Genomic DNA, 25,023 nt, shown 5'->3' on the forward strand with positions numbered 1-25,023 from the left:
GACGGGATGATTGCACACCTTGCTCCCATGTTGGTCATTCTTGTTCATATGCTGATGATTCTTTAGTGATGAATAAGAACTATGCCATCAATGCAATAGCGGCCGACGAGATTATCATAACTCTTCCTGCATTCCGAAGGTGGTTTCTTCAAGCATGCCCTTCTTCAGGGCCAGTTCATAGTTCTTTCGCTGTTTATTGTAATCAATGTAATATGTAACTTTACTGCAGGCTCAAAACTCTTACAGACGATTGGCTGCAATCATATTGAAGGTCTTAAACAAATGTTGGACTGTCTCGTTTAGACTTACTAATGATATGCAAGTGAATTTTGCTTGCCATGACAGTAGAGAATTACAAAGAAAGATTACACAGAAGCGGGCAAAACATCTACCTACTCCTGCAAGATGAAGGATCCTTTAATTGGTTTATCAGGGGTAGATTGAGGAAATATATTCAAAGGAGAGAACACATTGTTGTTGGCGCTTGCGATGACATTGCCGGCTTAAACTCGTAAGGACCTTGCTTTGGTCCCACACCAGAAAGATGAGCTGCAAAAAGCCAGAACCGAAAACTAAAAATCAGATGAAAATTCTCCATACCAAGATACTCTGGACTTATGAGTTGTGAAACATTCGTCACCTCTTACTAAATATTGAATTTCATATTTTGACAAAAAAGAAGAAGATACAATAGTATTTTTGTGTTAATTTTTATTCTCTTTTTCAAATGACAAAACGATTATTGGTTGTATTTGTCCAAGAAAAAGTACACAAACTAAATAGAGATGACTAGTTTAACATTTTAGTTTAAAATACTCCATCCGTTTCAATTTAGTTGTTGTTTTAGGTTCATGCACACAGATTAAGAAAACATTTAATTTTATACATTTTCAAAATAAAAACATCATTACCCATACACCTAACCATATTTCAACCAATAAAAAAATAAACAGAAGAATCTTACGAATAACTTTTTCATTGAAATCATAAAACGACACTTATTTTGAAACGAAAATTTTCTTCTACAACGATAATTAATCTAAAACGGAAGGAGTATTAAATATTTTAATTAGACAATAAAGCTCTTAAATACACACTTCGTTCTTCACCAAATCACCACACACGTTTTACTCAGAAAAGAAGAAAAAACAACCACACAAATTCAAATTTTAAACAACAAACATAACACACTTGCTCTCCAGTCTCCACTAATAACATTACACTTTCTTTTTGGTCATCATGCTTAATCAGCATTGTGGGTATAACCTTCAGTGTCATTAATTAGAAGTTCCCATTGTGGAAGGAGAATCTAATCTTCGTCGTGTGTGTAAATTTCAAAGCGAGACGGCTTAGCTCCTTTGCCAATAATGGTGATCCACAATAGAACACTCCTGCACGATTATATATACAATTCCATGTTTATATCATATTCGCTTCTTCATGATAATTACTTAAATCACATGATGATAAATGCTAGTGTCATATGAAGAATAGTTGTAGCTTAGTGCTTGATGTGATGTGTGCTTGAGAGAGAGATAACTTACCAACATTAGTACCAGCTGGATGATCCATGGCTACCTTTCTATAGACGTGTTCCAAATTAGGTTTGCCGAAGTGAGACATGACTCTCAGAGACAATGTCCTTACCACTCTTGGCATAAGCTATAGACTGAAGCATACGTATGAGCGCGGAGCGGGCGCCGTCATCTTCTTCGAATAAATTAATGCAATAGTTATGTAGTTCTAGGATTTTGTTAACATACCGTGCTGCGATTTCGTTCATGATGTTCTTGAACCAATCATACGAGCCCTGCTCCCTCGTTACCCACTAGAAGTAAGCTCTTTTCGTCTTGAAATTTTCTGTCTTATCTTGTGGCTCGTGTTCCAATCCATTCTCCATTTGGCGGAGTTGAGCATTTTCCATGGCATACATATTGTTGATGACAATGTCCTTGATAATGCTGATCATTCAAGTGGCACCAATCCCAAGACCGATCAGTAGAACCACCTCGTACTTCTTGTAGTCTTGTGCTGAGGTGCCATATGGACCATCAATCATGATTTTGGGGTAACTGTGGAATAGTAGTTGGTCGTCGTTATAACAAAGATAACAAGTGGGAACATACATGATTATCTAATCATAATCATGTTTTCTAGTCTTTTGAATAACAATATATAGTTTAGGTAGGAATTATTCTTCTACATATGATCAATATAATGAAACTCGAGATGTGGTTTTTAAAACTGAAAGCTGCTTTCATAGTGGAAATTACGTATCATACCTACCAAGCTTCTAGAAATATAACGACTTTTCTTTTAGTCTTTGACTAGTATTTACAACTACTTTTTTATTTTTTATTACAACTACTTCTCTTTGACTCTTTTATAATTCTTAGTTTTTATATATGGTATTCTTATTTTTTTATATATGGTTTTCACTAAAGACGTTTGAAACATAATAATAGTTCTCATTTACGTTTAGAAAAAAAACAATTTGCATATTTTTCTTACATATGCTTTGAATCATTTTTATAGGATAGCTGGAAAGTACTTACTCGGGATTATTTGCACCATGCGACGTATCTCTAACCGGAGGTGGTTTAGACGTCACCTGAGACATTTTCGAATTATCTTTCCCACACTTAAAGACCAAAAAGATAATAAATTTTTTTTTTGAAATAAGGGCATAGAATATCTAATTTTGAGTGATTTAGAAGTAAGTAAGACCTCAGAGAAAACTTCTTTAATAGCCTTTGTCCAATCTCCTGCTGATTTTATATGCACGCTCAGATAGCCGTCATGTGGTGCAGAAGTTATTGAAAATGGATGCCTGCAGTGATATATATCATCACATGAATCAACATTAAAATGGGTTTATGGTTCTTGATTCTTAAGAGTGGATTTTTAACGTACCACTCAAATGGTGAGACTTTTGGGCAATTTACAAATATTTATTGACCACTTTTGTATTTGAAGTGTTTAGGCCTTGACATTTTCAAAGTCAATACGTTTCCAAGATAAACCGCAGCGTTAACAACTTTTACCGTCCTGATGCTGGATCTGAATGCTCGTATCAGTCTCTCGCATGCATATAGAGCTATTGGCACTGCTAAATACATCCACGTCTACAAAAATACCCTTGAATTAATTAGTGACATGATTCTTGGTCGCTGAGATTACAACTGAATAATGTTGAAACCTCGAAATACTCACCGTTTTCTTGTACCATTCTTTACTGAGATACAGGTAGTATCCGTGGACGATAAGGAGAATGTAGTCTACAACGAACAAGTCATGGGTGTACCAGAAGGCATTGAAGCTAGCGAGTTTTTTTAGTGGCTTTGGAAGCGTTTTCTCTAGCTTCCCTCGTCTAAACCAAGGCAGCGCTAGTGTAAAAGCAATTGCCATCAAGAGAACCATTAGGAGTCCTGTTATACCTTCTGTTGACTTCACAAAATGTGAGTATCTCTTAGGTTGCTCCTCTCCGAAGTATTTTCCTAAAGGCTTGTATTCCTCTGCAGTTGCTGCGATCAGCCGTGGAAAATCGCAAGCCAAGTGAGCAATCGAGTGTATGCCTACTCCTATCGTAATTCCCACTGCTATAACCTGTATAGGGTTAAGTGTAATGTAACTATAAATGTCAGAGATATTATAGCATCTAAACTGGTATGATTTTTATAACCTGGCAAGTATACAACATGTATATTAAACAACATCAAAGTGCAGTCGATGATCTATGATTCATATCGTTAATTATAAACTATTTCTCAACCACCCACTACCATATAAAGTTGGTTACACATATTCTATAAAAAGTTTGGTTTTACCTTATTTCTAAGCCATGTGATGGTATTTCTGCATACAGGTAACAGAACCAACACCATATTCAGCTTCAACGTTTCTGCTGAACCTTTAGCAAAGCACACGCAGTGCCCCAACACTTCATAGACTGCTCTATTTTTGTACTGAATATATTTGTATGTGAAGAGGATGGCAGTAATAGTGAGCCATAGCGCTATCACCCAAATTCTGTGCCAGCTATCTAGAACAAAGAATCCCAGTCGACGGTACATTGTCCTAGACGGGCTAGGATAAGGCGTATTATTAAACTTCTTAGTTATCTTTTCAACCGGCTGCCTTCTTTCTTCACTATTTGTGATTTCAGGTAGTGTTTCTGCTTGCATAAGAAAATTTTAAGGTTGTCTACCTGTTATAAATTCACTAGCGTTACCAACATATAGCAGCAAAATATAAAGGCAAAAGAAAAATAGGTTTGGAACATCATCAAGAAAGTTTACCAAGATATATCCTGTTTTATGTGGGTCAAGCTCTTCCATTATCATTGCTGCATATCCAGCTGACCTTTTCTGGATGGCTGACAGATTGTTGGTAGACGAACTAAGATTGATGATCTCCGAAACACAAAAAAAGAGAGCAGAGTCAACAATTTAATCTCCCACCCATTAAACAATCTCAGATTTTTCAAAGAAAATTACTAAGATTTTGATTGTTTGTTTTAAAGTTAATTGTGTATTTTTCTAAATGACCTTACAACTTTTAGCATAAATTTGTGTTTAAATTTCACATACACACACAAAAAAGATCAAATATGAAAATATATTAAAACTTTTCGCATGTGAATGCAGATATTAACATCTGAAACAATCAAGACCTCATTGGTCTAAACACATTTACCTGTCTAACTTCGTCTTCGGTTAATCTACCATCGCCATCTTTATCCATCCTGCATTTCTTAAACCCCTTGGCTCAAACTTTAGACTAATAACCAGAATAACTTGTGGAGCAGGGAAAATAGGTAATGATAAAAAAAAAAATTACATCTCAAAGAATATCATAAGCCTTGAATCAAAATTCTGATCACTTATTTGTTCCCAGAATTCCTTTAAAATTGCCTTATCAATCACATCCCCTGTCATATTCTTTCTTCTAGCTAATGCGTCAAACAATACCAAGGCAAAGTCCTTTGACTTCATCCCTGCAACATATCAATATTTCTAATTAATTTAGTTTCATATATTAATGTTTATGAACAATACAACTCCTTGATTTCACATGCAGATTTTTACCTATACATTCACCGAACTTTGACCTAATCAGCAATCCCTCAGTAGTTTTCGTGATCTTTTCAAACCTCTTCTCCACGGCGGTCAAGGCCTGACCGGTCGTTGACTTCGATCGGTCCAACCGAGCTGGCTTCCCTGCAAAGTGATTGATCTGGTTCACCAGGCCGTTCTGTTTCGTCTCCGGATTCTCCCTTACGCTGGACCCGACCGCGCCTCCAACGTTTTCCATCACCGGATTGTGGGCAGTTATGTCGCTGCTGTTCTCTTCTTCTGTGTCAGAAGTCATAGTCACTTACTTCAAAGCTTACGCTATACGTAATAATTCAAAGAAATAAAAAAGTAGTAGAGACGTGGACCGGCTTGGGCCCATGATATGTTGTTATTTGCTATTTTCTCGGTCAACTCATCTTTGATCCGTATATAATAAAGACCGGATACCAAATCTTTGGTTTTTAAGCTGAATACTATAGTTTGAACCGGGTTCTCAAAGCGCGAAACTAAATTTTGTTGACAAAATTATTAACCCATATATTTATTCACTAATATGTTTGTATAACCCGTCTTATAATTGATAGTAATTTTTAATAAGAATTTGGATAGATATTCTTAAAGTTTTTAGCTTTTTGTTAAGTTTCCGAAATATTTTAGAAACTATATACATTTTTGTCAACATTTTAGAAACTATATTCAAATTGTAATTAAACATCTAAAGAATATTAGTTCAATCAAAAAGGGAAAAGATAAGTAATCAATCAATTAGGTAGTAGAAGGTTCTGAGCTCAAAAAAGATTATGGGCTTTATATAAATTTAATTTAATAATTAAGTTTTTGCAATTTTTCTTCCCTGTCTTATTTAAATTAATAAGAATCATCATTCCAATTTATTTAAATTGTATGTTTTGATTAAAATATAAAAATAATTTCATCGTTTAAAAGAATACATAATAATTATCATAGTTACATAAGTGTTATACAAAGTAAACTCATAAAGTATGATGATAAATGAAAATGTAACTATATTATGTATCATCAATTTTATAAAAGAGCCATTTTACATCAACTTTTTCTGAGCTCAAAGACATTAAACGAAGTATGTTCGCAGACTCGCAGTCTTTTATAACATCAATGACTAATCCCACGATATGAACATATATGACTGCGCAAAAAATATTTTCCTAAGTAATATAAGTATAAAAGTAAGATGGATTAGACTTCTATGTATGAGAGTATTATTTAGATGGCAATATGGGATCAAAATATAAGAGCAAGGTGGATTAGATTTCTAATCGTGATATCAATTTTTTAAATGTAGTGCTATTGGTTTTTAGGTGATTAAACGTGTCACATAGTTAGATTATAATTAAGGTGTTGTTTTGCATATAAATTAGAACTATAATAACTCACAAAAGAAATATGGAAAATATTAATTATCCTAAATATAGAGAATATTCTGTTGTTTAATTTAAATAAATAATATCTATATTAAAATTAAATGCCATTGGCATACTATTGTAAATATGATGAAAAGCCAATGGCAGAATCCTATTAGAGATTCTGATTTAATAGTATAGATTAAAACTATTTTTAAAGACCGAACCTCGGTTATTTTTTTTAAAGACCGAATACCAAATCTCATCATCAGAACAATTCAGTCGAATAAATTTAGATAAGAGCATGATTAACCCAGGGTTCTTAGAATGAGTTCTTAGCGGAAGTCAAGAAGAACCTCAGGTTAATCATGGTCTAACGCACAAATACTGTATATTCCAACGCGTCAAAACCAGAGACAAATAACCACGCAAACAATGATTAACTAAGATGAGTTTGGAAAGGTGTTAAACATCATATATTAAAATTTACGATTTTAAATTTATCTATTTATATAGCGAGATGATAAATATTTAATTTTCATTGTGAACAACTATATCTACTTAATGTTAATAGATAAGCTTCAAAAGAATACTCGGTTGGGTCTCGCCATATATACCATTCTCTAACTATATTTTAGGGAAAAAAACCATAGAAAAATCCACAAAATATTTTTTAAACATGAGCTGTGACCTAACCTGACAGTTTAATACTATAGTTTCAATCCTATTTAAAATTATCTAAATTAAAATAAGAAGGAAAAATATTTTCTTGCAAACAAACGATATTTATTTTAGTGCTATTAAAATAAAACACAAATATCGGTTTTAGGGGTATTAACATAAAATTGTATATGTGTAGAATTTTTTTTTATGGTATTCGTTTTTACTTTTACTTCTTATAAAATGAAATAAAATAGAAGAGAAATAAAATGAAATAAAATAAAAATAGAAAATAAATTTAACATTAAAACTGAATGAAAAAATTATTAAAATCAATTAAAAGACATGTTAACTGGATACAAAAAATATATAGAGAAGATAAAGTTGGGATTACTTCGACAAATATTGATTGAATGTTAGAAGGAAATAAAGTAAGGTTTGTATAGACCAAAAATGCAGTAAAGGTATTTTTGGGTATATGAACCCAAGTAAATATCATAGAAAAAATGCAGGGCAATATTAATTGATTTTTTTTTTTTTAAAAACCCTCGTAAATAGGACATAGGTCGCATAGAAAGCCTTCGAATTAGTTCAATGTATAAAAAGCATATTATAATGGAAATGCTAAAAATATTCAATAGTTGACTTGATATACCAAAAAACGTTGAATATGCTGTTCAAATATGGACTATGCATGCGAGTTATAGATGACAAGCAGTGTTTTTAAAACCGGACCGGAAGCTGAACCGGAAATATTTTGGGTCACGGTTCAATATGGTTCGACCCGGTCGAACCTGGTTCAATAATATGGTTTAATATTTTTTTTAGTATGTAAATATAAAAGTAATATTAGTAAACATGATGCATAGTTAAAATATAAATCAATTTTGAACATAAAATATTATAAATATAAATTAGTTTCTTGTTTATATGGATGATTTATAGATTTTCGATATTTTTAGTGGTTTTTATTGGTTTAATAACTTTGAAATATAATCCGGCTATGTGGTCGGTTCATGGTCGAACCAATTACTAGACCAACCCGGCTATATAACCGGTTCACGGTCGAACCCGGTCCAACCATCGGGTCGGTCCGGTTTTAAAAACACTGATGACAAGTGAAAACTAATACACACAAAAAAACATCCCACAAATAGGAGAACATGGTAGTTTTCATTACAAATTTACACGATAAATAAAATTTTAATAGACAAGAAATAGATGAATGACACATTACAACAAGAGAGAGCTGTGTCCTTATTATACGACCAATATTTTATTGAGAAACTTCAGTAATGCATAAGTCGATGACGCATTACAAAAACGAGACAGGTGGTCTTTGAAAAAAAAAGAGAGAGGTGGTCCGAAAATGTCTGTTGATTCCTGCTTAAGCAGAAGAGGAAGAAGCAGCCTTGGCAGCGTGAAGTCTGGAACTAACAGCCTCCCAAGACACAAGATTGTTCATGAATGTCTTTATGTAATCCGGTCTTCGATTCTGCTCAAATACAAAGAAAAAAATTACAACAATCCACAAAAAAAAAAACTGAAAAAAGAACCGTTATGTTATAATATTACATTACCTGAAAGTCTAGATAGTAAGCATGCTGTTCCATGTAGCAAATTGAAGATTAAAGAAAGAGATCAATAAATTTGTAGCATAAACTTATTACCAAAAATAAAATAAAATTGTAGCATAAACTATGACAAAAACTGTATTTGATATGGGCTATAAAGTATTTACTATACCTCCCAGACGTCAATGGTAAGCAATGGCTGCAGGAAAGCAACACCATGATTATTTTTTAAGAACATGTAATAATTGTAAGATGATTTCTAATCAAGTTAACTCTGTATTCAAGTTCTTGATTGGAATACTTACAAAAGAACCAAGCACAAGGGGATTCACAGCATTTGGAGTTTTCATTACTTTGAGTTTGTTATCTGCGTCTGGAAGAAGAGAAAGGAAAGAGATTAAAATATTTATGTGAAGCTGTTCAACATGAAACCCTAAACTGAGATCAGTCAACTTACAAGCAAGCCAGGCCCAGCCAGCTCCGAATTGAGTGGCAGCAGCAGCATTGAACTCATCATAAAACTTCTCATAAGAAGTGAAATCTCTTTCAAGCAGAGCAAGAAGCTCTCCTGATGGTTTTCCACCACCACCTGGTTTCATTGATTCCCAGAAGAACTCGTGGTTCCATGCCTACATATATACACATCACCGAATCAGCTAAACAATCATACACCCTTTTAAAAGCCCAAATAAGAAATTGGGTTTATATTGTTACCTGAGCAGCGTTGTTGAAAGCAGGGAGTAGGTCGCCATTGTTGTAAGTGTTGAGGATGATGTGGTCTAAGGTCTTGCCTTCAAGATCGGATCCAAGAACCTGTTTCTTGAGGTTGTCCACGTAAGCCCTGTGATGCTTTCCCCAGTGAAACTCCAGAGTTTGTCGGCTCATATGCGGCTCCAAAGCATCCTTTCAATTTTTGTACCAAACAATATTTCATCAAAATCGCTCTCACTTAAACATAACACTCCAAACTTTTCCAATAGGTCCTCTAAGGAAAGAACACAGAGAACAATTTTCTTGGTCCCCAAGTTTTAATTTATGCTTTTAACAGTCCTCACATCCGACGTGAACACCTACTTGACCGTTCCCACCATGAATAAATGAAATCATACCAGAGAGTATGGAGGTGGCTTGAGAACGTAGTCAGCGGTTACAGCACTTGAAGCAGCCATTTCTTTTATAATAGAATCTGCACATTCCAAACAACATAGCATCGAGAGATGGTCTTTAATGAATCAATATTCTTACAAACACACATAAAACATATAGATAGATCGATATACAAATTAAATTAAACTTAAGTAAGAGATGAGCAAAACTTGAACAGGAAGCTACAAAGTGGACCATAGATAGAATCAGAACCTCAAAGTTTCGGGGCAAGTCAGGAGAACACACGCCAACGATCTCTCTGTCTTCGGGTTTTTGTTTGGTTTTGGTTGCGTCGTACATGTCACAGTACTACATATCATATGTACGACCATCCTCTTTTGCAGTACAGTTTTATTTAATCTCGCTCGGTGGCTCATCTAAAATGTACGTGTCACAATTATTGACAATTTTTCTTTTCTAATGTATTTTAAAAGAACAAAACGTAGGTTCTCGTCAAACTTTAAATTCAGCTCTCATTCTTATTACCGATCAAAATACCACATAGATTAATAATAAAATATATTATTTTTTTTAAAAAAAAATCTAAAATAATTCAAAAAAATAATAACATTCATTTTAATGACGCTAACGCCACTAACTAAACCTTAAATCTTAAATTTTAAACCCTAAACCTTAAATATAAACCTTAAATCCTAAACCCTAAATTCTAAACCTAAACTCTAAACCCTAAACCCAAACCCTATATCTTAAACTCAAATCTTAAATCTTAAATACTAAACCCAAACTGTAAACTCTAAACCCAAACCCTACACCTTTAACTCAAATCCTTGATCTTAAACCCAAACCTAAACTCTAAACCCAAATCTTAAACCCTAAAGAAACAACATCAACATTAACCCAAACTTTTAGGATATAGGATTTGGGTTCAGGGTTTACGATTTTAGGTTAGGGTGTAGGGATTAAGTTTGGATATATGGTTTGAGTTTAGAATCTATGATTTGATTTTAGGATATATGATTTGAGTTTAGGGTTTACAGTTTGGGTTTAGGGTTTAGGATTTGGGTTTAAGATATAGGGTTTATGTTTAGGGTTTACGGTTTGGGTTTAGGGTTTAGGATTTGAGTTTAGAGTATAGATTTAAAGTTTAGGGTTTAGTTAGTGACGTTATTATCATTAAAATTAGCGTTATTATTTTTTTTTCAATTATTTCAGATTTTTTAAAATAAATTTAATCTATTTTATTATTAATCTAGCTGTCATTTTGATTGGTAATAAAAAGAGAGGTAAATTTAAAACCTAAGTCTTGTTCATTTTAAAAATATATGCAATTACATCTTTAAATCTTCTCATAACAAATTTTGTCATGTTTCATAACTTTCGAGTACGTTTCTGTTAGAAAGTTTCGTACATGTACTTATCGCTCCTATGTATGTAATCGGTTCTCGAGCAGTTTGATTTGTGTTTTACGGTGATAGAACTGTTTGCAGCCCAATATGGGTGAAGCCCAACTAATATATCTATTTAAGGGCCCAATAAGGGCAAGGTCCAACTGAAATATCTATTGACCGGCAAAGATAATCCCTTGTCGGAACACGGTGTCTCGGTAGGGTTCTAATTTTCCCTCTCTTTCTTGGGAAAAAGTGAGCGAGGAAGATGGAGAATCACCCGCCGAACAGAGGAATGTGGAATCAAGAGAACAGTCATACGACTCGGATCTCTCAGTGCTTCAGGATCGCGAAAAGGCCATCTGAGAATGCAGCTAACTCCTCCACTCCTTTTCCTAAAAGGTTCGATTTTTTCTTCTTCTTTTCAATTGATTGGCGTTGGGTTCATCGGATTTGGTGTAAAATGTGATAAATTTCTCTACTCGGCGTTGCAGAAACAAGGAATCGATGGGTAGTGAATCCATTTCTCACAATTCTAGCTTCAGAAGGACCCCTCTTATGGAGTTATCAGGGAATACACCTCACAAACGCTTTAAAACAGGGTTCGAGTCATCTCATGTTGGTATGAGCATCCCTTCTCCTGATTTTAGTCTGGATAAGGAGGTCTTAGATGCATCTCGTTCTGAGGTTTCTGCGGATCACAGAGTTTCATCAGACCCATTTGTTACTCCTCTGAAGGACGAGTCAGAAAGAGTTACACTAAGCTATGGTGGTGGTTGCTCTACTTCTTCACTTCTTGATGATGAGATTGATGATTCCATTTTGGAAGAGATTGACGCTATCTGTGAGCAGTCAGTGAGAAAAGCAGCATGTCAAACTCCAAACACCAGCATGACTGAGGCTCCTTCCAGAGATTATCAGAGCAATTCTTCACTTCTTGATGATGAATTTGATGATTCCGTTTTGGAGGAGATTGACGCTATCTGTGAACAGTCAGCGAGGAAAATAGCTTGTCAAACTCCAAGTACCAGCATGACTCAGACACCGTCTAAAGATAATAAAAGCAGTGACCTTGAGGGTGGATTGGATTCTAGGGGTGTTAAAATGTCTGAGCCAGACTCCGAGGTCAAGTTAGAGTATGAAGAGGCTACCGTTGCTGCTGATCCTGCATTGATCACTAGCATGCCTGAGGAGTGTTCAAAATATATGCAGTCTTTGAATGATAGACAGCGTGATGCTGCCTGTAGTGATATTTCAACTCCTTTAATGGTTATTGCTGGTCCTGGAAGTGGAAAGGTCGGTATCTAATTACACTACTTTTCCTGTGACGCAAGACTTTTTTTTGTCAGTGCTAATTATTCCCTTTTCCATGTTAGACTTCCACCATGGTTGGCCGTGTCTTAGTGTTGCTCAATGAGGTATGATCAGTTATCGCCTGTGAATGATTTGAAACATCTTCCGTACTTGAGATCTTATTTATGAAATTAGATTTGAAACTGTCTTCACACGTTTTGTGTTCTTTTTAACTTAATAGGGTCTACAGCCATCAAATATCCTTGCAATGACTTTCACTACAGCGGCAACCGCTGAGATGAGAGAGCGTATAGGAAAATCTGCTGGAAAGAAAGCAGCCAAAGAAATAACAATCAGCACATTCCATTCATTTTCCTTGCAGCTTTGCCGGATGCACGCAGACAAGTGAGAATATGGGTTTTAAATTGCTTGGTAAATTTGTTAGTTCTTCCTTTGGTGGTTAATCGTGAGTCAAAATGTAGGTAGAGGTCGTGAAACGTTTTTTTTTTTTTTTCCAACACTGAATTTTTTTACCTCGTATGTTGTTAACTTGGTGACTTAACCTATAACGCCAGGAAACGGAGGTAATAGTTGAAAACAAGTTTAGGTGATGAAAATCTGTTCTTGTTAGAATAATTATCTGCACTGCAGAGTTGGTGATTCACTAATTCTATATTACTGTTCGTTTGTAGTTGTTAGTTACATGACACTGATTGACACCTTGAAGGTTATAGATTCATGGATTCGTGTCCCTTATACCTTTCCTACCGTCACAGGTTACAACGTACATCTGAATTTTCAGTGTATGGACATGGGCAACAAAGAAGAGCAATTATTGAAGCAACGCGTTTATATGAGGAGGGGAAGAACGGAAACAGTACATCAGGTGCATGTGAATCTGCGGAAGGTCTGAGTGGAGCCGGTGCTGGAGCAGTGTGTCCTGAATATGCCAAGGATAGATCAAAGAAATGGCAAAAATATGTGACCCAGGTTGACAATCCTGAATTTAATAATCTACTTTATTGTCTATTGATAGTGCGTGTATGCTGTCTTTCACATTTAGTTTCTCTTAACATTCGTTATTTTCAACTTTTTTTTTGCATTTTAGGCAAAGGCTTCCGGTAGAACTCCGGAGGAGTGCCGTAAGATGGGCAATGAGATTGGAGTAAGTCAGCTAGATTTTTCTTTCAAGCATCTCTACTATAAAGTAAAGACCATACGATATGAATAGTCTACCTGTGCTGATACAGGCAAAAATTCTTGGAAACTACAGTGATATCCTTAAAGCTTGTGATGCTCTGGACTATCATGATTTGATTAGTTGTTCGGTCACCCTGCTCTCCGACTTTCCTGAAGGTAAAGCCACATAAATAAAATTTTCTGGCTTTAAGATGTATGACACTCGATATTTCCTTGTGCTTACGTGTATTTGCAATGAAAGTATTTAAGGAATGCCAAGACACCTGGAAAGCCATCATAGTTGATGAATTCCAGGACACTAGCACAATGCAGTACAAGCTTCTACGAATGCTGGGATCTCATAATCACATAACTATTGTTGGTGATGATGATCAGGTACCTTATTTGCAAACATAACTGACTTCTCTTTGTTTGATTATTTGAAAATGGAAGCATGACGGCTCTTTTCTCGCAGTCCATCTTCGGTTTTAACGGGGCGGACAGTTCAGGATTTGATTCATTTCGCCGAAATTTCCCAAATTACAAAGAGGTTTGGCTTCTCGATCTGAATTAATTCTTAAAGACTATACCACATATGATGCACAAGCTTCAAAACAAAAAGCTTACGTCACTGAAATTTCGTCTTACTGCTTTTGGTTCAGGTCCGACTGATAAAAAACTATCGATCTTCCCGCCATATTGTGGAAGCTGCATTTTCTATTATAAAAAACAATACGAAGCGGTGCCAATCTAAAAGCATATCGTCTGAAAACTCTCAGGGATCTAAGGCAAGATGAACTTATCTCTATGGGAAATTGTGTTAATCGCTACGGCTAAATTTTTGATGTTTCAACCCAGTATAGATTACTGTCAAGGAATGCCATAACGAGGAAGCACAGTGTGCATTTGTTATTGACAAAATAATTGAAATCACGAATGATGGCTCAACACCTTGTTGCTCCCATGGAGATATTGCCATCTTGTATAGGAGGCAGGTCAGTCCTTTTCTCCTCAGTGACATATTGTCATAACGTAAAAAGCTCTTTAACATATATAGGTGTTGGTAAGTGACGATGTACTGATATTCAGGTGTCAGGTAAAGTCTTTCAAAATGCATTCCGGCAGAGGAAAATACCATTCAACGTTCATGGTGTAGCTTTCTACAGGAAAAAGGTAGATTGCCTCATAAGTAGCTCATCTTTTTAATGGTTGCATGATCTCCATGTATCTCACCTCTTGACATTGAAAGTTCCTCCGCATGACTACCTTAGCTTTGCATATTTCAGAGGATAAGCTCCATCTAATAGAGAGAATACATATATTTTTTCGACGTTAGGTTGTGCGGATCATTTTGGCCATGCTGAGAACAACATTTTCCGAATGTGATGATCTTTCGTATCGACGAGTGTTTAAGGCATTACTTCCTTTTGAGAAAGAGGAAAAGAAAAGGGTTTGTACCTCATTTGCTCTCGTTTTATTTCATTTATGATTATTTTTAATATACTTTTTTCTTTCTCAGCTTTGGCTATCAGGAAATAGGCTGTTAGTCAAATAATTTATTTACCACCGTTTGCAGGTTATAGATCATATTGACAAAATCTCCACTAGTAGGAAATGCAGCTTCATTTCAGCTGCAACTGATATCTTCAGTGCCAAAATTTCTGGTACCTTCAAGAGGTATTGCTTGATGAATACATTAAGAAAGCTATATAATACTGCTTTAGTTTTATTTTGAATTGAAAATACCAATTGCTTCTAGGTTTATGTACTGGGAGTCTGGGACATACATACAAGTTTTCTCATATAAATGTGCCTGCTTCTGTTTTTCATGATGCATACTTGTGTGATTGATATATGTCGTTTTATCACCCAGATTTTGGTGACACTGTGTGTATATTTAATGTGTATATCACTATATCCAGATTCTAAGAATGAGATGCTGTAAATTATATCCCCTCAGAGTCCTGTTACCTTAATTCATGTGTCCTGTAAAACTTATTAGCTTCGTTTGATTAACCCAGGAACCAGCTTACCCAGGGACGTAAAGTGTTGCAAACTCTTAACATGGTAGCAAAGCTGGTTGATAGGGTAAAATATTTGTTTCCCGGTCTTTAGATACAATGAACGCATCAATCATTACTCATTTCTCATTAGTTGAAGTGATCATGCTTATTTCAACTTAGCACTACTAATGCCTTCGTAATTATTTGCAGGAACAATCACTTTCAGCTGTAGTAACATGTGTGGCAAATATGATACCACAGGTAAATTAGTTTTTGTGTCTTGCGTGATGCCATGCTTATAACTATTATCCTGGACCGTTATCTATAGAGTTACAAAAACATGCAAGACATATAAATTTTCTTGATATGCGATGTTGAGATTGAAATAAATTTGGACCTTATGCTTGACAATCCAATTTCATTCTTGAAAGATATTAGTATCAAATGATTATATGCCTACAGTATAACTTTCACTTGAAAATAGTTTATGAACATGTGCCTTTGCTTTGAAGATTTACTGTCTTTCCTTACAAACATTTTGTGCAATATCATACTGTTTCTTTCTCGATCCCGCTTACCTGCTCATATTGTTTCAACTTCTAGAAATACCTTCTTGAGCAACGAGCAGTTGTGGATAACGATGGGGGAAAACTGCTTAATGAAGACAACGATCTTAGATCTGTACGTGGCTTTTGCTCTTCAAAATTCTGAACAATCATTTTTCCATATGCATGTTTTAAAAATATTTTGGGGGAATGACTTCCTGTTTTGTAGGTTCTCCAGTACTTAATGGATGATGTAGCGGAGTTTCTTTCCACTCATTGCACCACAACTGGAGAAGAAGTGGATGCAGTCAAAGAAAAGAAAGGCTGCAATCAACTTAACTCATTTATCAACTATATCTCTGAGCGCGAAACTGAAAATTTTCGTCTAAGAAGACATGACAATCAAAATTCTGTCACATTAACCACCATTCATCAGGTTTTTGTCATCCACTCGAACAGTCCACAGTTTGGAATCCATTAGTTATAGAATTAGTTACTTCAGGTGGTAATGGAAATATCGGCTTATGTCTCTTATTTGTCCTTATGCAGTCTAAAGGTTTGGAGTGGGACGTAGTTTTCATAATCAAGGTATAATTCATCTCTGTTTTTTTTTTGGCCGAGCTGTTGACAGATATGGACGTAGCATAATATCAAATACGTTTCTTTATAGAATCAATGAAACAAAAAATTCCTTGGCCTAGTTTGAATCCAAGTTTTGCTGAACAGGCTAATGATAACGAGATTCCCCTATTGCATGAGTCTAACGGTACTGCATCGGAGGGTGGAACATCACTTGAGGTATCACTCTGCATTTTCCTGAACTTTTCATTAACCCTCTGCCCACTTCCCACCTCTAGAAATGTATATTTAGCGCGTTGGTTGTTTAAATTGTAGGAAGAGCGTCGCCTTCTGTATGTTGCTATGACTCGTGCTCGCAAGAAATTATTTTTCTTGTACGTGACAGTGGATTCGAACTGGCAGGTTAGTGCTACACATGATTTGTGAAATTTTCCTCTCAAACTTTGTGTCTGACTAATGATCTTCCATCTAGGTGCTCCAACCCTCACGGTTTCTTACAGAGATTCCGAGCCATCTTCTACAGGTTCAGAACTCAGTTTGTTAGCAAATTTATGCATGATAATGTGAAAGCGCTAGTAAGAGTTTTTTTTTTACTTCTTTTTTGTAGGGAGACCTGAGCACAAATGACTGCAGAAAAGTTCATCAAAACCTTCCAAACAAGACTGAGCAGAGTGTGTCCGATTTTGGAACAGAATTAAAGCATGAAGATAATAAACCAACCGATAACAATATGATGAACATTCCAGTAGATGATGCTACCGAGGAGTCAATAGAAGCCGCATGTGCACTCAATGGGAACAATTTCCTTAAGAGGTTACGATAGCCATCATAACTATATTATTTGGCAGTGTTTTGTCTGGTTCATTCAAAGGTGTAGTAACTTTTTTCCTCAACAGATTTGATGTGGAGGTTAGATCAGTTGTCTCTCACTTATTTCACATCTGGGCTAAGAAACAAGCATTCCAGGACCCGAAGAGGCTGATTGACAAAGTGAGTATTGCATACTCAATTTGTCTGCAACAGTTCTCTACCATTTGATGTAAGCGCTAAGCAATGTTCTTAGCTTACCTTTGATGACAATATTTTTGTACATGCAGGTAAGGTTTGTGATTGGTGAACGTTTGGCCATCAAGAAGGAGAAGCACAAGGTTGTATATCTCTCTCATTTCATTTGGTCTCATCTAGATATTTATTCATAAACTTACTGGTTAAAGCCTACTAAGCCATACAGAGTGTAGAATATGCTTTGGTGACTAATTGGATGCTGCATTATTTTGTTAGGATGTCTTACGAGCACTTAAATCATCATTGACTTCCGATGAAGCGTTCCAATACGCAGAACATGTAAGCATGTTATCCAAAAACACTGTCACATTAATGAGCCGATATACAAAAGGGAACTAAGATTGTTGTGCCCATGTTCCTGTGCATTTTGGGGATGTCAGGTACTTAGGTGGGAACAACTTCCTGCAGACACACGAGCTCATATAATGCGAGAGAAACAGGTAATGTGTCTATTTTGAGAAAGCAAGAAACAACAAGTCAACTCACTCCTTACACTTGGGAAAAATTATGTTTCAGGAGCATTTCCAGAAACTCAGAATTGAAAATTCAATGGGCACATCGGAAGCAACAAGTAAACAGGTAATAAGCTGTGTACTATTCATCCAACCATTGCACAATACTTCAGTGTAGCTTGCATTTTGGCCAACCGAAAACTAGAAGATGATAGGATTGTTGTTAATGTTTTTGGGTTGGCAGATCTCGTTTCTGCATAGTCTAGGATGCACGGTGGTCCCAACATCACGTCTCCATGCCTCCCGTTTGATCGAGCAGTACAAATCATTGTGAGATTGTTGATGTATAGCTTCAGTTCGTCAATATGATAAAATTATGGAGCCTGGAAATGATTTCGATTTCCAGATGGGAGAAAGGTATATTGTGATTTTCATTCTCCCATTAGTTAGAAGTCTGAAACAAACAGTTAATGATGTAACTCCAGCTTATATCTTTTAGTACTCATCTCTCCGAGATGCCACATTTGAACGAGTTTATGAGATAAGAAGACTTTATGTTTTGTATATAAAATGTGACTGTAACTAACCCTAGAAGATGTTATTTATATACTAGGTTTGGGAACCGTTATATATTTGAATACAAGAGAAGATGCTTAGATACACCACTTTGGTTGTTTTTGTACACTTACACACATTTATACCAGCATATGATGCTTATTAACCATTGATAGAATGACCAAGACAAGACACGAATGCGATCTACAGGGTACTGAACTTTGACGAGACAACTCACTTTTTATGTGCTTGAGCTACTGACTAGTTCCTTAACCATAACATCGGATTGGATCGTTGCAACCTTTCTCAGCTGATTGTCTGCGACCCATGCTACCGCCTTTAGCCAGGTATTGCTGGTGGTACTCTTCTGCTCTGTAGAATTTCCTGGCGGGAAGTAACTCAGTCACAATCTTCTTGTTCAAGATCTTCTCCTGCTTCTCCAAAGATTCACGAGCTAACTTCTCTTGCTCGTCTGTGTAGTAGTATATGCCTGATCGGTACTGCGTCCCCACATCATTCCCCTACTCGATCAAGAAAAAAAAACAACTCAGCACGTAAAAGCCAGTATGATGTTCTGTTTCAACATATTGGCAATGACAATGTCACTTCCACATAACCCAACATCCCAAAGAACATGTTCTGTTTCAGCTAACAACATGATGTAATGCATACAATAAAATCAAGATTTTTTTTCAAGATAAAGCTATGACCTGACGATTCAAGGTGGTGGGATCATGACGCTTCCAGAAAACATCAAGCAAGTTCTCGAAGCTGCACTCTTTAGGATCGTACTGAACTCTAACAACCTCGTTATGTCCCGTCATGCCCGTACAGACATCCTCGTATATCGGGTTGTGCACGAACCCATGGCTATACCCAACTTCTGTTTTCGTCACACCAGGGACTCTCTGGTAAGCCAACTCCAGTCCCCAAAAGCAACCTGCGCCGAACTGCGCGAACTGCTGACCTGGCGAAGGAACATCATCGTCGGGTCCTTGTGCAATAGCCGCGGAAGACGGGTCTTGTTGGGAACGAGACCCGTATCCGAGCCTGTTGAAGAGGTTGTTCATCGGGGGTTTATAGACGGAGATGGTGGAACGAGCGGTTTTGGGGAAAGGGGAAACGGGTTTGAATAGAGGGTGTGCAGCTTTAGAGAGAGAACGGAGAGGTATAGAGAGAGAAGCGGCGGAGATAACCGGTGAAGAGGCGACGAGAGCTGGCATTATCGAAGGGAAGGGAGGGTGGAGTGACGTGGATATATGGGAACTTCAGAGTTGTACGGCTTTAATGTTTCTATCCAAGTTTGTACTAGACTGTTCCTTCAGTTTCTAGAATTCCACTCATATTTCATATAGTCAAATTTAAGATGTACGAAAATTAAAAAGATTAAATAAAAATGTATAAAAACTATTTTTCATTCAGAAAATATTTATATTTTTAGTATGTTGCTGGTAAGCTATGTTACGTGAAATTGGAATCGAGCACGTGGAAGCGCAATCGTACGAAAACATAGAAGTAAAATTTTTAAAAATATTTATGAAGCGGATACGTGTTTGAAGCTTATATCCAAATATATATGTATAATATAAAATAATTTTATAAAATTAATGATTAAAAATATCTAATTCAAAATAAAAATCACTTATTCATCTATAATAATTTTATTCTATTTACTTAACTACATATTTTAATTATAAACTTACTAACATGTTAAGCTTATAAAAAATATTATTAAATTAATTATTTTTAATAATTCAAAATATATGTCACAGTATATTTGAATGTATATGACAAATCTCTTATAAAAAAACTATTATGCACAAAGATAATTTATAGTACTAGTTTTGATACTATTAATTTGAATTTTATATAGACTAAAAACATAATTTTTTTTTTTTACTTATTCATGATACTGAGTTTTTAAAATGAAATCATGATTTCCAAACGGAAGCTTTAACGGGTTTTTTAAACATGTATTTTTAGAAGTGTATTGGAATTGAGATTTCGAGAACTTCTAAAAGCTTTCGATTCCAATTCCGGTTCCGAATTGGGAAGTGCACGACTGACCAAGCTTCTATGCTAATGCTACTTAGCTAGTAGGCCTTTTAGAAGGACTTCATGGAAGGCCCGAACACAAATTAAACGAGCCCAATGATCAGTTCTGAGTTTAACATTCGGTTCAATGACGACGCCACATTCATAGGATTCGAGACAACAAACCAAACGTGTCTACAAGTAAACCTCTCTCGTTAACACATCAATGGCTGCATGGTGTCGCCATTAACACGTGGTGTACGATGCATGATGAAACCATCGACGCGTTACTCTCGTCCCTTCCCTTCCCTTCTTCATATATCTAATCAATTCAACACTCTTATCTATTATACATATATTCAACGTCTTCTTTTTCTAGTCAACAAGAGCAAAATGACGGATACAGCTAGAACCCATCACGATATCACCACCCGAGATCAGTATCCATTGATTAGCCGAGACCGAGACCAGTATGGGATGATTGGTCGGGACCAGTACAATATGTCCGGCCAAAACTACTCCAAGTCTAGGCAGATTGCTAAAGCTACCACTGCAGTCACCGCTGGTGGATCTCTCCTTGTTCTCTCCAGTCTCACCCTTGTGGGAACGGTCATTGCATTGATTGTTGCCACTCCACTGCTTGTTATCTTTAGCCCAATCCTAGTCCCCGCTCTCATCACCGTCGCACTGCTGATCACCGGCTTTCTCTCCTCTGGTGGATTTGGCATTGCAGCTATAACGGTCTTCTCTTGGATCTACAAGTAAGTAATCACTTACCATGTGTTTACATTGGTAGAATATGTGTTTATATGAATAATGAATTATCGATACAAAATATGCTTTGCCAAGTGGTAACGTATCTGATATGATATTATCTTGACCATAACGACATATGCCTTTAGTTGACTAGCTTGTTATGTCTGTGTCTATTATATTAATGTAAATCTGTACGTAATATGATGCATATATGTGTGGTTGTGTGCGTTGGATAGGTATGCAACGGGAGAGCACCCACAGGGGTCAGATAAGTTGGACAGTGCAAGGATGAAGCTGGGAAGCAAGGCTCAGGATATGAAGGACAGAGCTTACTACTATGGACAACAACATACAGGTGAGGAACACGATCGGGACCGTGACCACCGCACCGACCGTGACCGCACCCGGGGAACCCAACACACTACTTAAATTAAGCCAAGACTCTAATAATTTGTTTAGGGTGGATAATAAAAGGGGGAAGCCGATCTCACATAGTGTTTTTTTCCCTTTGTCATAAATAATGTGCAAGTGTGTGGTTCTCTTGTCACACGGTACCATGTTTTGTTGTGTTATTCTCAGCTTATGTTGTACGTTCTTTGCCTTGTTTGTAAGTTGTTACGTCTATATGGGAAATGTCTTGTTTTACGAGAATACATGTTCGACCTTCTTTTTCTTTCTTCTCTTTTCTTGGATAAAGGACGTTACATGGTTCCTATTTTGTTATGTTGACTAATGGGTCTTTCGTGTCGGTCAGCAATCATCTCTTAACTACAAGAAAACATCGGTATTCTGACGGACATTCCGACGGAAAATGAAATCCTCAGAATTTCCCGAGGAAATTCCGAGGAAGCCCAAATTTTGGGTTTCCTTGGAATTTCCTCGGAATATACCGACGGAATTCCGAGGAAACATTAATCCGTCGGGAAATTCCGAGGAGAAATGTGTTCCTCACAAAATTCAAGTTTGGAATCAACTAATATGTGACAAAATTTTGGATTCAATTTGGTTTTGGGATAATTTTGATAAATTTAAGTATTTTGGATAAAAGAAAACTATTGAAATAATTCGGTTCTTTCGGGTAATTCGAATAATTTTAAAATATTTGGATTAAAAATATCTGGTAATTTTAAAACTAAATATAATTTCTATATTTAGGTGTATAAACTCTATTTGGATATTTTTGAACACTAGTTCTTTGCGAGTTAAGTTTTTCTGGTTCGGTTTTTGTTTCTTGGTTTATATGCCTATCCCTATTGGTGCCCATACTTAATGGAAGATGTCTCTGGTTTTAGCATATAAGTCTTTTCTTTTCTAGGTACCTACATTGATCTCTCTGATTTCTATACTTTGCAGCTCGAAATCTTGAGTAAGATTCGGCACCCGCACTTGGTTCTCCTTCTAGGAGCATGCCCGGAGCAAGGAGCTTTAGTTTATGAGTACATGGAAAACGGTAACTTGGAGGACAGGCTATTCCAGGTCAACAACACTCCGCCACTCCCCTGGTTTGAGCGGATTAGGATCGCTTGGGAAGTCGCAGCGGCTCTTGTCTTCCTCCACAAATCAAAGCCTAAACCGATCATTCACCGTGATCTAAAACCAGCAAACATCTTACTTGATCACAACTTTGTCAGCAAAGTTGGAGACGTTGGACTCTCAACGATGGTTCAAGTCGATCATTTATCAACTAAGTACACTATATACAAACAAACAAGCCCTGTAGGGACGATAAGTTATATGGATCCTGAGTATCAACGCACGGGAATGATATCATCGAAGGCAGATGTATATTCGTTTGGAATAATACTTCTTCAGCTTCTCACGGCAAAACCGCCTATGGCGTTGACACACTTTGTTGAGAGTGCAATGGATAGTGACGATGGGTTTCTCAAGATCTTAGATCGGAAAGCGGGTAACTGGCCAGTTGAAGAGACCCGTGAGTTGACAGCATTGGCTTTGTGTTGCACAGAGCTACGAGGGAAAGATAGGCCTGATTTAAGAGATCAGGTTCTTCCGGCGCTTGAGAGCATGAAAAGAGTAGGTGAGAAGGCAAGACATTCAATCTCCGGGGTGCCAACACAGCCTCCAACTCATTTCCTTTGCCCCTTACTTAAGGTAACCCTACATAATCTTCGTTCTTTGTTATTGGTTACTTGCAAGTCAAGTAACTAGTAGTGGTTTTTTATTGCCTAAGCTGGAAGTGGTTGTGAACTTGTGATGAAACTGTGAGAGCTTGTTCTATACAATGCAGGACGTGATGAACGAGCCTTGCGTTGCAGCTGATGGATACACATATGACCGTCATGCGATAGAAAAGTGGCTTGAGGAGCACGACACGTCGCCGATGACTGATTCACCCTTAAATAACAAGGACCTTTTGCCCAACTATACTCTTTTTACAGCCATCATGGAGTGGAGGTCTAGACTGAAGTAAAGCCAAAACTGTGTAGAGTTTTTTGAGTGTATAAACGGCAAGATGTTCTCAGACACTTTCTTCTACAAATCTATGTATCCATTCTTTGTCTTTCGTCTCTATCTTTCATTACACAAAAAGAAACAGTAGCATTCTGTCTCAGATTCTCCATTGATAGAAAAGGACTTGAGGGGAAAGGTTTTAAAATGCAATGAAGAATACGAAAATAAGACGGACTGCAGTTTCTGAAGGTATATAATGTCTGCTGATATAAGATACGACGGTAAAGCATAAATGAGAATCTGAGTTCCATTTGTTCTTCTCTGTGAACCCTTCCTGAGTATAGACACGTTATATTCAATCTAGTGACCACATTAGAGATGTCCTCATCTGATCTTGCTTACACCTGACCAGATGTTCAGTTCAGCTTGATTTCAAATGCCAATTCCTAACAAACTTCTTTGGTCACATCACTAACGCCCAACCACTACAAGAAAACAGCGGCATACTGAGGGAAAAAATCGTCGGTATATCGTCGGAATAACGTTATTCCGACGATATACCGACGATTTTTTCCCTCAGTATGCCGCTGTTTTCTTGTAGTGGTTGGGCGTTAGTGATGTGACCAAAGAAGTTTGTTAGGAATTGGCATTTGAAATCAAGCTGAACTGAACATCTGGTCAGGTGTAAGCAAGATCAGATGAGGACATCTCTAATGTGGTCACTAGATTGAATATAACGTGTCTATACTCAGGAAGGGTTCACAGAGAAGAACAAATGGAACTCAGATTCTCATTTATGCTTTACCGTCGTATCTTATATCAGCAGACATTATATACCTTCAGAAACTGCAGTCCGTCTTATTTTCGTATTCTTCATTGCATTTTAAAACCTTTCCCCTCAAGTCCTTTTCTATCAATGGAGAATCTGAGACAGAATGCTACTGTTTCTTTTTGTGTAATGAAAGATAGA

The 25,023-nt window shown here is 36.5% G+C and overlaps 5 protein-coding genes and 1 pseudogene across 6 annotated transcripts; 3 read left to right on the top strand and 3 right to left on the bottom strand.

Annotated features, from left to right (window-relative positions):
• Window positions 1–1,090: 1,090 nt before the first annotated feature.
• LOC106305853 lies at window positions 1,091–5,444 on the bottom strand (annotated as a pseudogene).
• A 2,789-nt stretch (window positions 5,445–8,233) lies between these two features.
• On the bottom strand, window positions 8,234–10,136 carry LOC106301951 (superoxide dismutase [Fe] 1, chloroplastic-like). Its single transcript, XM_013738444.1, has 8 exons — window positions 10,048–10,136; window positions 9,798–9,874; window positions 9,403–9,591; window positions 9,146–9,317; window positions 8,994–9,061; window positions 8,861–8,887; window positions 8,695–8,718; window positions 8,234–8,609 (listed from the first exon to the last, which is right to left on the bottom strand). Exons 2-8 carry the CDS (start codon window positions 9,855–9,857, stop codon window positions 8,502–8,504), a joined length of 648 nt encoding a protein of 215 aa, XP_013593898.1. The 5' UTR covers window positions 9,858–9,874; window positions 10,048–10,136; the 3' UTR covers window positions 8,234–8,501.
• Window positions 10,137–11,380: 1,244 nt separating this feature from the next.
• On the top strand, window positions 11,381–18,865 carry LOC106306459 (ATP-dependent DNA helicase SRS2-like protein At4g25120). 2 transcript variants are annotated; one of them, XM_013743086.1, is made up of 29 exons: window positions 11,381–11,582; window positions 11,675–12,476; window positions 12,557–12,598; window positions 12,715–12,878; window positions 13,250–13,463; window positions 13,582–13,638; window positions 13,724–13,829; window positions 13,915–14,048; window positions 14,128–14,202; window positions 14,315–14,440; window positions 14,516–14,647; window positions 14,742–14,825; window positions 14,989–15,102; window positions 15,229–15,329; window positions 15,674–15,740; window positions 15,866–15,916; window positions 16,259–16,336; window positions 16,439–16,636; window positions 16,750–16,788; window positions 16,927–16,998; window positions 17,095–17,181; window positions 17,252–17,302; window positions 17,387–17,592; window positions 17,676–17,769; window positions 17,877–17,927; window positions 18,061–18,123; window positions 18,225–18,284; window positions 18,361–18,423; window positions 18,541–18,865. In XM_013743086.1, exons 1-29 carry the CDS (start codon window positions 11,449–11,451, stop codon window positions 18,628–18,630), a joined length of 3,555 nt encoding a protein of 1,184 aa, XP_013598540.1. In that variant the 5' UTR covers window positions 11,381–11,448; the 3' UTR covers window positions 18,631–18,865. The 2 variants fall into 2 exon arrangements, with proteins under 2 accessions (XP_013598540.1, XP_013598539.1); XM_013743085.1 differs by having other exon boundaries at window positions 16,430–16,636; window positions 18,541–18,862.
• Window positions 18,866–19,092: 227 nt separating this feature from the next.
• Window positions 19,093–20,175, bottom strand: LOC106306460 (peptide methionine sulfoxide reductase A4, chloroplastic-like). The gene is made up of 2 exons (XM_013743087.1): window positions 19,562–20,175; window positions 19,093–19,372 (listed from the first exon to the last, which is right to left on the bottom strand). Exons 1-2 carry the CDS (start codon window positions 20,072–20,074, stop codon window positions 19,121–19,123), a joined length of 765 nt encoding a protein of 254 aa, XP_013598541.1. The 5' UTR covers window positions 20,075–20,175; the 3' UTR covers window positions 19,093–19,120.
• Window positions 20,176–21,237: 1,062 nt separating this feature from the next.
• On the top strand, window positions 21,238–22,235 carry LOC106304893 (oleosin Bn-V). The gene is made up of 2 exons (XM_013741283.1): window positions 21,238–21,646; window positions 21,878–22,235. Exons 1-2 carry the CDS (start codon window positions 21,279–21,281, stop codon window positions 22,068–22,070), a joined length of 561 nt encoding a protein of 186 aa, XP_013596737.1. The 5' UTR covers window positions 21,238–21,278; the 3' UTR covers window positions 22,071–22,235.
• An 846-nt stretch (window positions 22,236–23,081) lies between these two features.
• Window positions 23,082–24,072, top strand: LOC106303384 (U-box domain-containing protein 35-like). The gene is made up of 2 exons (XM_013739667.1): window positions 23,082–23,753; window positions 23,890–24,072. Exons 1-2 carry the CDS (start codon window positions 23,082–23,084, stop codon window positions 24,070–24,072), a joined length of 855 nt encoding a protein of 284 aa, XP_013595121.1.
• The last annotated feature ends 951 nt before the right edge of the window (window positions 24,073–25,023 follow it).

The sequence above is a fragment of the Brassica oleracea genome, chromosome C7, assembly GCF_000695525.1.
Source record: "Brassica oleracea var. oleracea cultivar TO1000 chromosome C7, BOL, whole genome shotgun sequence".
Classification (NCBI taxonomy): Eukaryota; Viridiplantae; Streptophyta; class Magnoliopsida; order Brassicales; family Brassicaceae; genus Brassica; species Brassica oleracea.

What these genes read in the sequence shown, in the direction of transcription:
- LOC106301951 (XM_013738444.1), bottom strand. Translation starts at nt 9,857, where the DNA reads ATGGCTGCTTCAAGTGCTGTAACCGCTGACTACGTTCTCAAGCCACCT. An exon ending in TGGCTGGGCCTGGCTTGCTT is followed by an intron (nt 9,062 to 9,145) that starts GTAAGTTGACTG and finishes CTCTTCTTCCAG; the next exon opens with ACGCAGATAACAAACTCAAA. An exon ending in CCCTTGTGCTTGGTTCTTTT is followed by an intron (nt 8,888 to 8,993) that starts GTAAGTATTCCA and finishes GCTTTCCTGCAG; the next exon opens with CCATTGCTTACCATTGACGT.
- LOC106306459 (XM_013743085.1), top strand. Translation starts at nt 11,449, where the DNA reads ATGGAGAATCACCCGCCGAACAGAGGAATGTGGAATCAAGAGAACAGT. An exon ending in TGCCGGATGCACGCAGACAA is followed by an intron (nt 12,879 to 13,249) that starts GTGAGAATATGG and finishes CTACCGTCACAG; the next exon opens with GTTACAACGTACATCTGAAT. An exon ending in TAGCAAAGCTGGTTGATAGG is followed by an intron (nt 15,741 to 15,865) that starts GTAAAATATTTG and finishes AATTATTTGCAG; the next exon opens with GAACAATCACTTTCAGCTGT.
- LOC106306460 (XM_013743087.1), bottom strand. Translation starts at nt 20,074, where the DNA reads ATGCCAGCTCTCGTCGCCTCTTCACCGGTTATCTCCGCCGCTTCTCTC. An exon ending in CCACCACCTTGAATCGTCAG is followed by an intron (nt 19,373 to 19,561) that starts GTCATAGCTTTA and finishes TTGATCGAGTAG; the next exon opens with GGGAATGATGTGGGGACGCA.
- LOC106304893 (XM_013741283.1), top strand. Translation starts at nt 21,279, where the DNA reads ATGACGGATACAGCTAGAACCCATCACGATATCACCACCCGAGATCAG. An exon ending in GTCTTCTCTTGGATCTACAA is followed by an intron (nt 21,647 to 21,877) that starts GTAAGTAATCAC and finishes TGCGTTGGATAG; the next exon opens with GTATGCAACGGGAGAGCACC.
- LOC106303384 (XM_013739667.1), top strand. Translation starts at nt 23,082, where the DNA reads ATGGAAAACGGTAACTTGGAGGACAGGCTATTCCAGGTCAACAACACT. An exon ending in TCCTTTGCCCCTTACTTAAG is followed by an intron (nt 23,754 to 23,889) that starts GTAACCCTACAT and finishes TATACAATGCAG; the next exon opens with GACGTGATGAACGAGCCTTG.